Source organism: Buteo buteo, chromosome 23 (assembly GCF_964188355.1).
Source record: "Buteo buteo chromosome 23, bButBut1.hap1.1, whole genome shotgun sequence".
NCBI lineage: Eukaryota > Metazoa > Chordata > Aves > Accipitriformes > Accipitridae > Buteo > Buteo buteo.
Genome location: NC_134193.1, coordinates 5,911,709 through 5,927,585, shown reverse-complemented (window position 1 = coordinate 5,927,585; position 15,877 = coordinate 5,911,709). Strand labels below are relative to the sequence as shown.

General features: G+C 47.0%; 1 protein-coding gene across 7 annotated transcripts; it reads right to left on the bottom strand.

The window, feature by feature from the left end:
* Nucleotides 1-2,707: 2,707 nt before the first annotated feature.
* Nucleotides 2,708-15,631, bottom strand: SLC16A4 (solute carrier family 16 member 4). 7 transcript variants are annotated; one of them, XM_075054649.1, is made up of 9 exons: nucleotides 15,155-15,631; nucleotides 14,480-14,586; nucleotides 12,091-12,223; nucleotides 11,366-11,509; nucleotides 10,731-10,892; nucleotides 9,656-10,204; nucleotides 8,162-8,373; nucleotides 7,330-7,423; nucleotides 2,708-3,192 (listed from the first exon to the last, which is right to left on the bottom strand). In XM_075054649.1, exons 1-9 carry the CDS (start codon nucleotides 15,168-15,170, stop codon nucleotides 3,038-3,040), a joined length of 1,572 nt encoding a protein of 523 aa, XP_074910750.1. In that variant the 5' UTR covers nucleotides 15,171-15,631; the 3' UTR covers nucleotides 2,708-3,037. The 7 variants fall into 7 exon arrangements, with proteins under 7 accessions (XP_074910750.1, XP_074910754.1, XP_074910751.1 ...); XM_075054650.1 differs by lacking the exon at nucleotides 2,708-3,192 and adding an exon at nucleotides 6,511-7,020; XM_075054653.1 differs by lacking the exon at nucleotides 11,366-11,509.
* Between the last annotated feature and the right edge of the window lie 246 nt (nucleotides 15,632-15,877).

Below are 15,877 nucleotides of genomic sequence, written 5' to 3'. Positions count from 1 at the left end.
TTCCAATACAAAGTGCAGAGATGATGCTTGAGAGGTACACGTGGGTTGGAAAACATGAGGGAATCCAGTCCTCTGCTGTTGGGCTGCTGCTTTCCCAGGACCAGGAGATGGACTGGATGGGCACCAGGACTGGGTGGGCACCGCATTTAAGCAAAGCATTTTTCATGCTGAAGATCTTATTAAGCCATTGCTGCTTCTTTTCTCTACCCTGTATTCTGCGGTTGAGTAAAGGAGCAGGCACGAAGGGGATTTGCTAGTCAACCTAAGAGATTACGGCTTTTAAACTCATTTGTGTCCCAGCAAACGTGCTTTTGCATTTATCCAAACAGCATGTGATGCTCTTTACTATGCAAGAGTGGCTTTATGAAGTTATTTGCAAGATGACTTCAATGGGATGGAAAAATCTTCCTCCAGGCAGATGTTCCCATCGTCATTGCTGTTTGTTTCTCTAATGCACGTGTTGCGTGTATTTTGCAAGTAAATAAATGCCTTTAGTTTTCAGAGCTGCGAGGAGAACTAAAACATCTGTTCTGTGCTTGCCTTCTCAGCAAAATGTATGAGAGGAGAGAAGCGTATCTGACCACCAGACGTTATCCTGAGCCTTCTTGGTTGCAAAGACAAAGGCTTGAAGACTTCTCCCACCTCCCAGCCTGATGGTAGGACTCTGCAGGGCAGCTGGGAGGAGTTTCTCGGTACGGGGACTGGTTTCCTCAACCTCTTTTGATAGATAAGAGGTAACCACGTCTAGAAAAAGGTACTTTGCCTGTGCAGAATTATTTTGGGGGCAAATAGAGGCTGGTGGTGCCCATCTGCGGGGTAAGGTGCTGTGGGAAATGGGAGCTCCTGAGCTGTTTGTTCCTTTGCAGAAGGAAAGAGAGGGTACAAGGACTTGGGAGACCCATTTTCTAAATAAGGGTAAGGAATTGGTGGCATGTGTTAGTCTGATGGAGAGGACAGGGGAGGACTCTCCTTAAAAACCTGGAGGTTTTGAAGGGAGCCCATTTGTTAGAGCAGATGGGATGAGAGGTGTGGACGCCACATCCCACTGCAAGTCGTTCCTTGGTGGCAAAAGAGGTGAAAATGTAACGGGGCTTGTGTTGAAAGGAGGATGGTGTTGAGCAGAGTGGCTTTATTTACAGGGAGAGGAAGAGGTTAGAGCATGGGGATAGGTGCTATAAATCGTGCAGACAGAGAGCAGCGGTGTGAGGATGTGGTGTGTTGGCTCTTCTTCGTCCCCACGTTGCTTTGGTTGCTGGGTCTCACACTGGTAATAGCGAAAAGCACTACTGAGCTCAAATATGTGTTCGAGAGATGCAGAGTAAGAGGGGGTTTTGAAGCTTTTGGATTGGAAAACCTGGAGCCTAGTGTTCCTCGTAGTTCCTATTACAGCAGCAAACCAGGGCTGCTGGTAGTCTCTAATTTATTTAGTAAGCGAGTGATGAACTATAGTGTTTCAAGAGGTGAAAACTCAAATTTACAAATGAAGGCTTCATCCCTGCTACAGAAGGTCTCAGCTGAAGGCTTCGTGCAGGACAGGCTTGAGCCAAATTACACAGTACCTGCTTGCCCCTCTTAAACTCGTAGTCCCTTAACGCTTCTTAAATAGTCATCTTATCCTTAAACCTCTGCATCAAACACAGTACGTGATTCAGTTGTACCAGTTAATATCTGTATCCTGCAGGAGTTAGGAGAAGCTCTGAATCAGCATATGAAAAATTAACCATTTTGTAGCACTGGTATTTCCCATCTACTGCAAATTCAAGGCTAAATTTTTCCCTCGTTTAAGCACGCCTAGTTTCTTTGGCATTGTGCAGTTGTGTAACTGCTGAATTTGCCCCATTATCTGCGAGAGAACTTTCTTGCCTGTGGCGATGTTTTAGCTCCTTAATACTGCTGTAATGTTCTGTAGCTTTTTATTAAATACAGACCGCTTAATTTCATGCTTGAAATAACCCATTTGACAGTTTAAAGGAGTGTTTCTATAGGGGAAACAACTCTCTAGATGGTTTACTATTATAAAAAAAAAAAAAAAAAGATAATGCCAGTGGCTGGGGTGGTTGTGTGTAAAACCCTTACGATATCCCAGATCCGTGTAATAATTTCAAATATCTGGTGATATTTGCAACCTCACTACCGGAAAGAAAGTCAAAGCAGCTGTGTTACATCTTGGCCACCCGAATTAAATCTGTAGGATGCTGGTTGAATATAGACAGGCTCAGCATTGCTGCCTGGCTCTGGGACCTGCCTTCGTGGGTTCACTGAATCCCAGGGAGGCACTGGGTGATTGGGAGGGTGGGGAGGAGGGAGAAGAATCTGAGACAGGTACGATCTTTACGTTTGCTGTATTGTGGTACTGGCTTTAAGGAGAATTGGTTTTGCTTCCAGGTCCTCTGTGCTGTGGCAAACAACATTGTGCCTGGGAGATTGAGGGGCCATGGTGCAGCATCCTTCTCACAGAAAAAGAGGTTTTTGTGGAATGGCTGTTGTCCATATCCTCATGGAAGTTTAATCCTTATCTTTCTGTACCGTGTCTGTCCTTGCGTTCCTCCCTGGAGCTAATTATTTGTATCTGAATAGAATAAGCTAAAATCTCTTGCTGTGCTTTGGCACTTTTGAGGTCCTTGGCTGCCTCATCCCAAGAGGTGAGTCAGCTTTGCTCTCTCGCGGTGGCTAGGAAAGCTGGAGAGGCGGCTCCGTGGCTCTGATACTGAGCTGTCGGACTGAACACAGCGGGGTTAAATCGGACATATAGAAAGACACGGCTCGGGAGCAAAGTTAAAGTGAAACCCATGTCCCTCTGGGCCATGGGCCTTATTTTTTCCCATCAAATAATGCTTTACGCTATGTATTTCTCAGATGGCTTTATTCACACATGCAGGAGAAATATCTAGGTATACAAACTGTGAATCTGTCATCTAAAAATTCCTGTTTTCACTGTTGTTTATATTTCCTGGTACAGAAGGTCTGTGCTGGTGATTGCTTTCCAATCGTGGATGCAATCAAAGACCATTCTTTAAAATTTCTACCGAGAATTGCTTCAGCCAAGCCTGGGGCTGTTGTTCAGGTTGGCTTTTTTTAGCTTCCATTTCTGGGCTGAAGGCTCAAAGAAGAAAGAAATAGGTGAGATGAGAGCACAGGCTCCAGCAAAGAGGAAAGAGCAGACATATGTCTGGGTGTAGTCATACAGCCACCCTGCAGGAGAAAAGATTGTTATTAAAGCTGTTGGATTTTTCTCACCAAAAAAATCATTTTGGGAGGTGGGCGGGAAGCAAAGGATGTGTGTTCTCATTTAAGAATTCCTCAGATATTTTCTTTATCTTAACTCTTCATGTGCCTGCTGCTGTGCAGCAGTTACGTGGACAGTTAGGACTATTGCCATTGGTATAACAGGCAAAATTGTAGGTCATTCATCCCAGAGCTAACTTCTCCTGATCCTTGTAGTGGACATGGGTTTTAATTTGATTGAATTTAATCCCTGACTTTTTTTCCTGTTTAAATAAGTGGGCCAAAAGTAGCTGCTGCAGCAGATGGAAGATCCCGTTGGACTAATGAGATGACTTGCATGTGTTGGTGTTTGCAACATCTGGGCTGCAAACTCTAGATTCTCCAGCCTTGCCTTCTTGTGAGCAGACCCAATTTAATGCAACCTGTCTAATATGAGAGATCCCAGGCCAGGAGCTTGAAGTGAAATTGCTTAAAAGTAGCTTTGCAAGCACTTAAAAGGAAAACCTAAATTCCATAAAGACTCGGGAATCTGCGAGGAGGCAGGTCACCTTTTAAAATGACCTTGAAGTGTTTTGTTTAGTTACAGCATATCAGCTCGTGTCTAGACAATCATTTTAAAGGTGGACCATTCCTCCGTTTGAATCTAAAATATACAAAGTGATGGGAGTTGCTGCTGCATGTAATAAAACCCTTCATATACTCCCAAATCTGGCACGGGTTGGTTGGGTGTCCGAGGTGGGTTAGCAGCTGAGCCAGATCTGCTGCTGCTGGCGTAAAATGCAATTCCTCTGGTGACATCTGTGGACTTGCATGATTTACACAAATGGTAGATCTGGCCTAAATTTGGGATTCTTAAAACCAGCTCTGGTTAGGAAGGGAAATAATATAGTCCCCAGAGACCCCGGTCTCAGCTGCGCAGGAGCGTGGCTGCTGCTGTTATCTGCGAGTGACGTGGCCCTGAGTTGGGAAGGAAGCAGTGCCGGTAAAATTTGGGGGTCTGTGACAAACCCGAGGTGCTAACATTTTCCTTGCTGTAGATTTACACGGCCAAAGGAAGGTTTTCTAAAACAGAGGAAAGGCTGTGGGCTGCTTTGCTCTACCCCAGTTTCAGTTTCTGTTGGCTCGTGCCTTTCTCAGGGGGAGTTTCAGCTCTGTTTTTTTTCTCAGGCATATCGTGTGAGCCACGGCACAGGCGAAGACAGAGCTTGCTGTTGGAAAGGAGGATCCTGTGGCGCTGGACTTGGTGACATTGGGTGGCTCTCCTGTGACCCTGGTTTTTTGGAGTGGTTTATTCTCCAAGGTGGGATCTGGTTTTGCTGTCTGAAAGTCTCTGGGATTTGGACAGGAGAAGGGATGCTAATGTAGTCGTTAGTAAGGTGTATAGGACAGAGTGCACCAGTTGAACTCTGATTTATTTAAATTATTTTTTAAATATCCTTCAGGATATTTTTTAATTTTTCTGGTTTTTTTGGCGCTGAAAGACCAGTGTTGCCTCCTCACCAGGAGCACAGTGATCACCTTCTACTGCATCACACACCCCAACCTTTTAAAGCACCTACGGTGTCTGTGCCCTGACTCCTCATCCAAAAAAAATCATTCCTGCTGCAGAAAGCTGAATTAGAAGCTCATTGTGTGCAAACTTAAGCAAAACAGCAGTTTTGTAAGCAATGCCGGTAAATCCCTGGCACCTAAGTGGTCCAAACTAAACATCCATGGCACATACTCATGCTGCAGGCTGTGGTCAGGCTGTTTAAATTGCACTGCCGATCTGTAATCAGGAGTTTCGTTTATTCCTGATGCCCTAAGTAGCAATACCTAGTGTGAAGATGCAGGTAAAATTTAGATGAGAGCATCTAAATGCATGTGCCAGCACAGCTTTCAAATGACTCCATCCTCTCCCCTTTCACCACCCAAATTTGCTGGGGCTGGTGTTTGTGTGCTGGTTGCTGGAATCTATTCTGTAGTTTTGGATTACATGGTTTGTTTTATTTCTTTTGCAGTTTGAGTTACTGATTTGTACTGCTTATGGAAATAAAATGTACTCTTCTCTCCTTAGCTTGCTTGCAGCTTGCCAAAATAATGTTTGTTCTGTCTTGTTCTGTTTTGTTTTTGGCTTTTTTTCAGCATGGCAGAAGCATCCAGGAGCACTGGTGGATGAGGAGCTATGAAGGAGCCTTCAAACTTTTCACCCTGGGCTTTCGGTCAGGCCGTCTGCCTCCGGATTTAAGAGCTTTTAGTTAAACAGATTTGCAGGTAAGTCACCTTTTTGTTGCACTGTGATTAGGCTTTGTTCTGGTATGCAAAATAAGCAGTTTTAACCTTTGCAGTTCTCATTTTGCCTTGGGTTTCACTGCATAAAAATACTTGAGTTTTATAAAGTTGATATTCTAAAGTCAGGGTTTTAGGGAGGTCAGCAGCAGCCAGAGGTACTAAACCCCAGGGTCTCACATAGCGTTTAAATCCTGTCCTGTATTCTGCAAAGAGCAGGTGCTTTTGGACACTTAGACTTAATGAGTAGTTTCTGGTCGTATTCAGTTTTCACACTTAATACAGAAGAGAAAATTCTAGAATTTATCTTGGATCACAAACTTAGATCCTGAACTCTGAGTTGTTTCCCTCTCGCCTTGCCTACAGTGAGATGGATCAGCGAGAGTTTTGCTTCTTGGCTTTTTTTGGCCTTTATTTATCCCACCAGTATTAAGAAGATTGATTTCCATGGAAGGCTTTTTGCAGGAAACCTGCTTGCTTTACAAAATCCAGAAGTGTTCACACAGTGAGTGGTTAGCACTTTCAGAAAGCAAAAGGCTTCCAATTAGCAAAAATATATTGGAAGTGGATGAAAGCATAACTGCTATCTTAGCATGTATGATGCATGGATAAGAGAGCGCCAAATTATTTAGCTCTTTTCATACAGTATGTTACTGTGTCAGGGAATTTACTGTGATAGTTGTACAGGGATTGCTTTCTGGTGGACATACATCTTGTATCAGCAGAAGAGATTTTATCCGATATAGGCTATGTATCACTGTGACAGTGTAAAGCACGCTGTCAATGAAACACTTTAGTTGCTTGAAATTGCATCCATATACAGAGTTTTACCAACCTCGAAATATTGATTAGGGAAATCAATTTTTTTCACATGCTCGCAGTACAGCAGCATTGCTAAAGCTTTGCACGGAGCTGGTATTTACAGAATCCTTGGCAGCTTCGAGCAAAGTGCCTCTGCAGGCATGGGGCAGCTGATAGCCGAGGGCAGGAAGCAATAAATGAAGAACAAGTTGCCAGGTTTTATTCAGGATACATTTGGTAGGTGAGTGACAGGACATTGTTCACACTGATATTTGACCTTGCAGCTTTTTCTAGTTTGTTTCCATCATGAGGACCTAGGAAGAGCTCAGTTCCTGTTTCCAGCTATGAGGTATGGCTAAAGGGTCATCAGGGAAAGGAAAAGCTTTGTCCTGGCCAAGATGTTTGGAGGAGAACAAGTCCCTTGCTCATAAGCAGAGACTGGAGACTCGCTTCTAAGCGCTTGAAATCTGCCAGATACTCAAAACTGCCTTGGTTTTCTGGCAGAGGGAGAAGAGGAAAGGCTTTTCATCCTCCTTATCTTTGGGCCCAGGAGCTCTTGTGGCTGAGCTGTGTAATCTTCTTCAAAACAAGAGATTGCTGAGACTTCTCCTTATGTTTCAGTGCCTCTGCTTGGTGAGACTGCTGCTAAGCTTGTCCTTGCTTTACCTTCCTCTCCCTGCCTCCCCTCTAGTCCCTCTGTTCCAAGTTCAGTGTTCCAATGCCCTGCTGGGGGTAAAATCCATGGTAATGCGGTCGTTACTTTTCTGCTGTGGTCAGGGTTAAAATTTGCACGTGGGGTTTAGCCTCTTTTTTTCCACGCAGCTGTCAAACTGCTAGTTGGGTTTTGCAAATTCACGAGCAAAATATTGCCTGTGTATAAAGATAAGTTTCTGAAATGCGTTTTGGGTTGTTTTTTTTTCACTTGGACAGAAAAAACATCCTTGGATATGCATATGGGTAGGAGAGTGAACCAGGAGCATGTTTTATCACTAGATGTCTGCGGTGGGTATAACTTATATATAACATTACAGTTACCTGCTAGAGGAGGTCCACCGATGGCTGCTATCCCAGCAAAGAAGGCAGCAAACCCCAAGTAGCTGTGGAGTTTTTGCACGCCCACTAGATCTACCTGTTTGTAAACCCAAGTGGATAATTATTGATTGAGTTCATGTGAATGTGCAAGCATGAGAGATTTTTTTTTTTTCCTGAGGAATTTCCTCTCCAGCTGCAGTTTTGAAAGGACTTTGCACCTATAGGTCTGATCCAGCCTGGAATCCGCTCGCCTCCTTAAGGCCAGCATGGAAATTACTGGAATGCGAGGTGCTTTTCTGCCTTCCAGCTGCTTGGGCATCTCCTGAAACTAGTAACGCTGCTAAGACTTTGAGGAAGGTGTTTTAAACTCTGAATTCCTTCCCAGAAAGAAATTGCAAATTATAATGATGCTTCCCTATCTGGATCCTGCCGTAAGTGGTCTGTGCGTGTTATAGAGAATTCTGGGAGCAGATATGCACAACCCTCTGTCTTAGTGTTAGGAAATGAATGGATTCATCCTGAGTCCTAGGAGCTGGAGCAGTCTGCTTCAGAAAGGAGCATGTGGAAGGCAATTAGCTGAGCCAGGTTATTAAAAATCTGCAATGAACTCCCAGTGCTTCTGTTGCATCTGGGCTGCGGACACCAGTAAGTGGGTTGGAGAGGAGATTTGGGGCTCTCCAGTGGCTCAGAATGGGAAGGCTGGAGGGGAGAGCCCTCTCATGCAGGTCTGCAACAGCCCAGGGTAATATAGCTTTACAAAAGGGGTTTTGGATCGTTTTGGAATGCTGTTGGAAATGCCACATACTACATTCTTTTAATGAAATATCCTACTCACCAGCACAGGAAGGACCAGAGCCATGAACCCACCGCAGAAAACAGCGAAGGCCACCACGTAGGTCATGAGTAATGGGAAGGTGGTGGCCAGAGGACAGAGCAGGTTAGTGATGCCGCCGAGGACAAGGTAAGCCACGTGGTAGTGATACTTCTTGGTCCAGTTCTGGTCAGCGACCCAGCCTGAGAGCAGCTGGCTGACTGTCTCTGTGATGCCTGGGGGGAAGAGAAGTTCACCAAAGCCTCAAAGAAGACTTTTTTTTTTTTTTTTTTTTTTTTGCTATTCTGCACTGTGTTGCTTTGAAACGCATCCCAATTCTACCTGCCACTCACTGTAAGAACGTGACCACAAAGGGCTGAAATGCCGGGAAGTTACAGGAAGGCATTTTTAGGCTGTTGTAAAATTCATGCTTTTTTTTTTTTTTTTTCTTTACATTGGTGCCTGCTACTGCCAAGTGCCTGTGGGTGCACCAAAGTGGTCTGTAAAAATTCAATTAAGGGCTGTGCACTCAGCAGAAAACTCTGAAATGTCCTTCAGTTGAAACAGGAAAGATAAGCTTGCTGTTTGATCTCTTTTTCAAGATAGAGAAAAGCAGAATATTAAGAAGAAATATGCTTATGAGTTTTTAATTTTTATAAAGAAGCAAAGAAGGACAGAAGCCCAGCCTTATTTTAAAGGCTTAGCAAACTTTTGGTACTTGCTTTTTACATTTCTTGATATGTTTTTATGAACTAAAGATCAGAAGAGTGCTCACTGTCAGCTAATATCTTGCTGACCACTGTGTCCCTCCTACTCTAATCAAAATGTCAGATTAATTGCTGCACTCTCCTTCTAGATGCTTTGACAGCATACGTCATTTCTAAATATTATACAGCAGTGTAGAAGTAAAATTTATTTTTGTACAATAAAATATTTTATGATGACTGAGGTTGGAGCCACTTTCTTAACACAATGCGACTTTAGTGTTAATCCCTGCTTATAATCAGGCATGGTTTTGGTTTTTTTCCCCCCTTGGAGGTGAATGTCCTAAATCCAAATGACTAGATCCAAATTAATGTTGGGGTTTTTTTCCCCAATATTGAATTTCTTTCTCTCTGCACACATTCCTGGGTCAAACTGGATGTCTTTGAATGCTGAGTGACTCTGGATTTCTGTGGTTTGTGGGTTTAAGCAAAGCAGGAACGTGGTGGGAAGGCTTTAGGACGACAGATAGCACCTATGTAATTGGAAACTTGTGTTTGTTTGGTGCAGTGAGGATGGGGGATCATCTAGCTTAGGTTGAGAGAACCACCCACCATGTGAGAGCGACTTTGTACATGTACAGAAGGCGACGCTATATATACAGAAGGGGGGTAAGGGCTGTGAGCTAAACCTCTTCCATGAAGATTTATTCTAGTACATATTTGGGCCTATTTCTTGGCAAGATTTGTGTTGCTGCTTTTTCCTATTTTGGTATCATTGTAATTAGAAATGGGTTTAAAAGATTCTTTTGCCTACCAGCCACTGAAATGAGGTAAGAGGCATCCATGCTGCTTATGCCCAGTGTTCTGGCTCTTGCTACCAGGTGGAAGATGGGCACGAAGTAGGCCAAGTGGCTGAACAAAAAAGACCACGTGAAAATGCAGAAGACAGGATCCTTCAGTGGGGAGAAGTCAAGGAGAGGCTGTGAATTTTCTTTTTCTGTTGGTGGAAGGGATTTGTAGCTTCTCTTGGCCTCGGTGGCTATTTCTAGTGAGCAGCTGTCCACGGGGGGTTTCTTGAGCCTTTCCAAAGCAGATGTATTTACTGGACCAGACACATCTCTGCCATGGGACATCAGGAGTCCCTCTGTGGTGGGAAGGTCCTGTGCACTGTGAAGCTGTATTTCCCTGGGAGTGGTTTCATCTGAGCATCCATCGAGTGTTTCTGAATCCTTCTTTGCCATTAAAGACCCACAGTCCTGATTTTTAGCAGAGGAGCGTTGAGGCGGCTGGGTGCTGATGGGACGCAGCAGCATGCTGGAAGGCACGAGGTTTAACATGATGCCTCCAAAAATCAGGAGAGTACCTGAGGGAAGAGAGAAGATGCTTTTTTCTTGATGTGGGAAGGGAGGAGCAGTAGGAAATGATCTTTCTAGAACAGGGTGTAGTCTGCACTGAACAGTGAGAAAGCTCTGCTATAAGGAGGAGTTATCTTACAGGAGCTTTTACTCCTGTTTTTCTAGCTGGAAGTCCCTTTTGCTGTGATGCAGGCAACAAATCCAGAGCTACATCTGGGATCTGGGAGTTTGTTTTGTTTTCCCCCACTAGAAATCTGTACATGTGACAGATGTTCAGGATGGCCTGAAACAGTGTAGTAAAAGTAAGGATTTTCAGTTTTGGTTTTGGTTTCCGAGATCTGTTTTGACTCTGACTTTAATGACTGATTGAGCATTTAATCATTAACAAGATGTCCCCAAACTGTCCCAGAAGAGGCAGAGTTGTTCCTCGGTGCATCCAATTTTAATTTTTAAAAAGAGCCTCATCTCCTGCCCAGATATCCTCAAATGCCCTCTTAATGCTGCTGAATTTGAATAAACAGAAGATGCACTCACCTTGCCAGCCATAAAAATCGATGAGAAGTTGAGTGAATGGTGCTATTAGAAATGTCAGCCCCATGCCAGAGCGGGCGATGGCGTTGGAGAAAGCCAGCCGTGTCCTGCAGCGCTTGGCCGTCATCACCGCGGCTGCCTGGTAAAGGCAGGCAAACCCCATACCTGCGGGAAGGGAAAGAAATGTCCATGTCCAAAAAGTGACTGCTTCATATTGTGAGCTTTAGGGATTCAAAGTCATGCCATCCCAAGCTCGTCGTCCGAATAGTGGAGCTGCTCTGCAGGGTTCATGGGCTGAAAGTGGGGGGACTTCTGCTGTTGCAGTCAGTGGAGAACAAGATTTCATGTGTGGTATTTAGTATCTGGGTTTTTTTCAGGCTGTACACTTTTAGTAAGGGATTTTAAAAGGATTCATGTTGGGTCCAGAAAAAAAAGCAAGGTTAGTTGCGACTAGCATGTTGAAACTGGTATTTTATGCTCCTGATCATGAAGCTTTGGGGTTTCACACAACATCTCCTAGAAAAGAGCTGGGGATGCTTTACTATTCAAGGAACTGCCTGGTTTAATGTTAAAGGAGCTGCTTTTACTCATCGTACGCAGGAAAATCTCTGCCCAACTGTGAGTCGCAGGCTGCTCACCCAGGAGAAGTCCCATGGAGACGCAGAGGAAGGGGACGCTGGTGGCCTGTGTGCTGAGCAGGCAGCCCCCTCCGACCAAGCCGGCCCCGATGATGGAGGTCGGCCGCTCGCCCAGGCTCTTGCAGACCACGGCCACGAGCGGGGCTGGAAGGAAAAGGAGGGAGAAATCTCAGGCTGAAGATGACAAATGCTGCTTTGCAGGGCTGGGGGACTTGTATTGGGATCACTGCATCTGGTGCCTCAGGAAGTGGTCCGTGTGCCACCCTGGGAGGGAGAGGGGTGACAAGAAATTTGGCATGGGTTAGTATTCAGGAGAGTGGCCAAGAGACCTTGCCTCGTTCCCTGGGAGCTCGGTGGCCGGGGCAGGGGAAAGAGTTGAAGTCCAAACTTTCAGATGTCCTGAGCCTGCTTCTTAATGCACACCATGCTCAGCGGCCATGAATTATTCAGCAGCTGGCTTGCTCAGAGGCAATAATATTGGTGTTAGGCGTGAGGCTTTGCTCTGAATGCATATAATAAACCTGCCACAGCGAAGTGTCCTGACACACAGGATCTCCGTCCTTGGACCATGCTCCTGCTAAGACACGTGTGGGTACCAGCTGCGTCCGGCTTGCAGTAGTCTGGGATGGAAATCGGATCCACAGAGCATCCTCGGTGCTCCTGATATCAAAGCAAATGGGCTTGAGATTGAAGCGCTGCCCCAATCCTTACAGATGCCAGCTTACCTCCTAAGAAACGCAGGGAGGACATGATGGAGCCGATCCAGCTGACTTGCTCAGAGGAGCCCCCCACCTCCTCTTGGAAAGCCACGAAGAAAATCCCAAAGGTCTTGAGCATCCCCATCACAAGTACGTTGACCTGAATTGGAAGCAGACGGAGGTGAGATGCCCCAGGGGTCTGGCAGGAGGAAAAGCTTTTCCTTCTGCTTTTCTTGTGTGTGTAATTTGTTGTGTTGTGGGAGAAACAAACCGGGACATGTTAAATGGGAGGGGGGGGTGTTGAGGGAATATCAGCAGGGTGGACTTGTGGTGGCCATGCTGCAATTTTATCTTCACAGACCCTCAAAAAAAACTTGTGTGCAAACTGGCTTTTCCAAAGAAAAGGAACAAAATAACACTAGAGCCTGACTCTTGTAGGGTTTTTTTGCTCTCTAAGTTATTTTTTAATACTAAAAAATAATCTAAATGGGTCTCAGATCTATTGAAGATCACTAGGAGTTGATGAAGTGTTGAGCGGAGCAGGGATGGACATTAGCCGGTGCAGTTTCCCAGGCTTGCCCTGCCAGGGGGGCAAAGGACAGTTTGTGTCCTTAATTTTAACTCCCTCTCTCCTCCCTCATAGCAGGTGGTTAATGATTGGCAGTGAGTTACTTTGGATGGAATGGAAGCGGGGAAAGCTTTCCAGCTCTTCCCAGCCTTCCTAGCTGGGGGACAGCGTTGTCTTCATCACTGATGGGAAGATGGCGTGTGGTATTAAAGCCTGTAGCCTGGACAATTAGTGCTTTTAAGTGGTGTCAAGATGCCTGGTCTCCCAGGAGAGAGTAACCGAGTGTGTGTGCTGCCTGCACCCTGTGCTGCTCCTGCAGTCAGTCCCTGGGGATTCATCTCTGCTCCGATCCTCCACTGCCCCAAGATGGGATCTCACCCTTACCGAAGGTACAAGACACCCCTTTGGGGTTTGACACCCCAGCGGTGGTGTGTATGAGTAGGGAAAAGTCATCTTATCATTGCAAGCTGCCTTTTGGCCCTGGGCTGCACATTGGGCACCCTCATTTACCTCACTGAGATATTTTCAGGTGGCATTTCATAGCGGAAGGTGTATGTCTATTGGGTTTGCATGGCAAGGTTTTGGTAGCAGGGGTGGCTTCTGTGAAAAGCTGCTAGAAGCTTTCCACGTGTCCGACAGAGCCAGTGCCAGCTGGTTCCAAGATGGACCCACCACTGGCCAAGGCTGAGCCCATAAGTGATGGTGGTAGTGCCTCTGGGACAGCAGATTTAAGAAGGGAAAAAAAAGTTGCTCTGGCACAGAAACTGCAGCCAGAGAGAGGAGTGAGAACATGTGAGAGGAAGAACCCTGCAGACCCCCAGGTCAGTGCAGAAGGAGGGGGAGGAGATGCTCCAGGCACCGGAGCAGAGATTCCCCTGCAGCCCGTGGGGAAGATGATGGTGAGGCAGGCTGTCCCCCTGCAGCCCAGGGAGGTCCCCAGTGGAGCAGATCTCCACCTGCAGCCTGGGGAGGACCCCACGCCGGAGCAGGGGGATGCCTGAAGGAGGCTGTGACCCCGTGGGAAACCTGCGTTGGAGCAGGGTCCTAGCAGGACCTGCAGACCCGTGGAGAGAGGAGCCCATTCTGGAGCAGGTTTGCTGGCAGGACTTGTGAGCCTGTGGGGGACCCACACTGGAGCAGTCTGTGCTTGAAGGACTGCAGCCTGGGGAAGGGACCCACGCTGGAGCAGTTCATGAAGAACTGTAGCCTGTGGGAAGGACCCATGTCAGAGAAGTTCATGGAGATCTGTCTCCCATGGGAGAGACCCCATGCTGGAGCAGGGGAAGAGGGTGAGGAGGAAGGAGCAGCAGAGACAAGGTGTGCTGAACTGACCCCAGCCCCCATTCCCCAGCCCCCTGTGCTGCTGGGAGGGGAGGAGGTGCAGAAATTGGGAGTGAAGCTGTGCCCGGGAGGAAGGGAGGGGAGGGGAAGGGGGAAGGTGTTTTAAGATTTGATTTTATTTTTCACTACCCTACTCTGGTGGATTGGTAATAAATTAAGTTAATTTTCCCCAAGTCGAGTCTGTTTCGCCCATGATGGTAATTGGTGTGTGATCTCTCACTGTCCTTATCTCGACTCATGAGCCTTTTGTTATATTTTCTTGCCCCTGTCCAGCTGAGGAGGGCAGTGATGGAGTGGCTTTGGTGGGCACCTGGTGTCCAGCCAGGGTCAACCCACCACAGTCTCTGCTCAGCCCCCAGTGAAATGGGTGCACTCGGTGTAGCAAGGCATGGCTCATTTTTGCCCTTAGCTCGGTGGGATCACCCTGTCCTCTGCTCTGTGTGAGACTCAAGACTTTCTATCTGCCCCAGCTCCAGGAGGATTTAGATGAATTTGTTGTCTGCTTACCAGGAAGAAATGAAACACCACTCCCCATGCCCACCCTCCATCTGCGGCTTCGGTGTTCGGGCTCTTCCTGGCTGCCGGAACTTCTGGCTCTTCCTCCTTCCTTTCCCCTAGAAATGGGGATTTCAGGAGACATTAACACCTTGCTCCATTGCTGTTTCAATTCAAAACCTGTTCCCATGAAGACATCAGCTGCCTTTGAACTGCCTTTAGCTCCTTGGCTGTTAATGAGGTAGCCACCAGTATTTTGCATTCAGCTTGCAAAAGCTTTTGAGGGTGAGTGAAGCTTTTACCAGCCTTTTTACCAACAGATGTTAAGTTGCACATTAACACTGCCTGCGAACAGTTTAATATCCTTTCTCTTTCCCACCAAATTACTGTAACCACTTAAGCTCTAAGGGATTTTAAGTGACAAGCACCTTCCTGCCACTTTAGAGCAGATGATAGCTTAGTTGGTTTGTGCCAGAAGTCGGGGCGGGGGGGTGGGGGTGGTGGTCACTGTTTATCTGTATCGATCTTTGAGCTCTACTGGGAAGCTCTCCCTACCCCATCCTTCTCTGCTTATCTCCCTTCCATCCTCTCGCCCATCCCATGCCTCTGGTGGTGGCAGGATCCTACCCGAGGGTGCAGCTGAACCCTAGAGCAGTCGGGGCTGATGAACCTGAAACTTTTCCTTACCACCTTGCTGCTGCATGCCGGAAAATCCTCCGCGAAACAGTTGCTTGCAAAGAGGAATCGTCTCTTCATTTGCTCCAGAGACTAAATCCCCCCTTCCTGATGCGGCACCCCAAAGTCTGCTTCTTCATTCACCTCCAGTGAGGATGATGGTGTCTGTCCTTCCCGACGAGCCCCGAAGCGGGACATGGAGCCCAGCAAGTCCTGGGGCTGGGTGGACAGAGCTCGTCCTCCTCCTCCCTGGAGGCAGAGCCTGGCTTGCAGGGCCCCAAGGCCAGGAGTCCCTCCCCTTCCCCAGCCGGGAGCAGGAAACCCAGAGCTTCTGGAGCAGAAATCCTGTTGGGAGAAAAGAGGAGGGGAAGCCTGCACGGGTTATAGCTCCAGGCAGAGCCCTGGGTCTTGCCAGCCCTTGAACGGAGCAGTAGGTGGCAATGGTGGACTGAAGCCAAACCTGGGGCTGCTGGTGGCTGCAGGGGAGCAGAGCTCCTGTCCTGCCCGCCCAGTCTCTGCTGCACGGCCCTTGGCCCGGGAAACTGCGTCATTTAGGAGGGGACAGTCTGGGAAGCTTTAGGTTTTCCAGCCAAGATGCTCGGTAGCTGGAGCGGAGCAGCTGTGCTGCTGCAGCCCTTGAGCGGAGCTGGTAGTTGAGCAGGATTTGAGTTGGCTTCATGCCTCTATTGCAAATATGCACAAACCACTGGGTAAATACAGCCCTCGTGCTTCCTC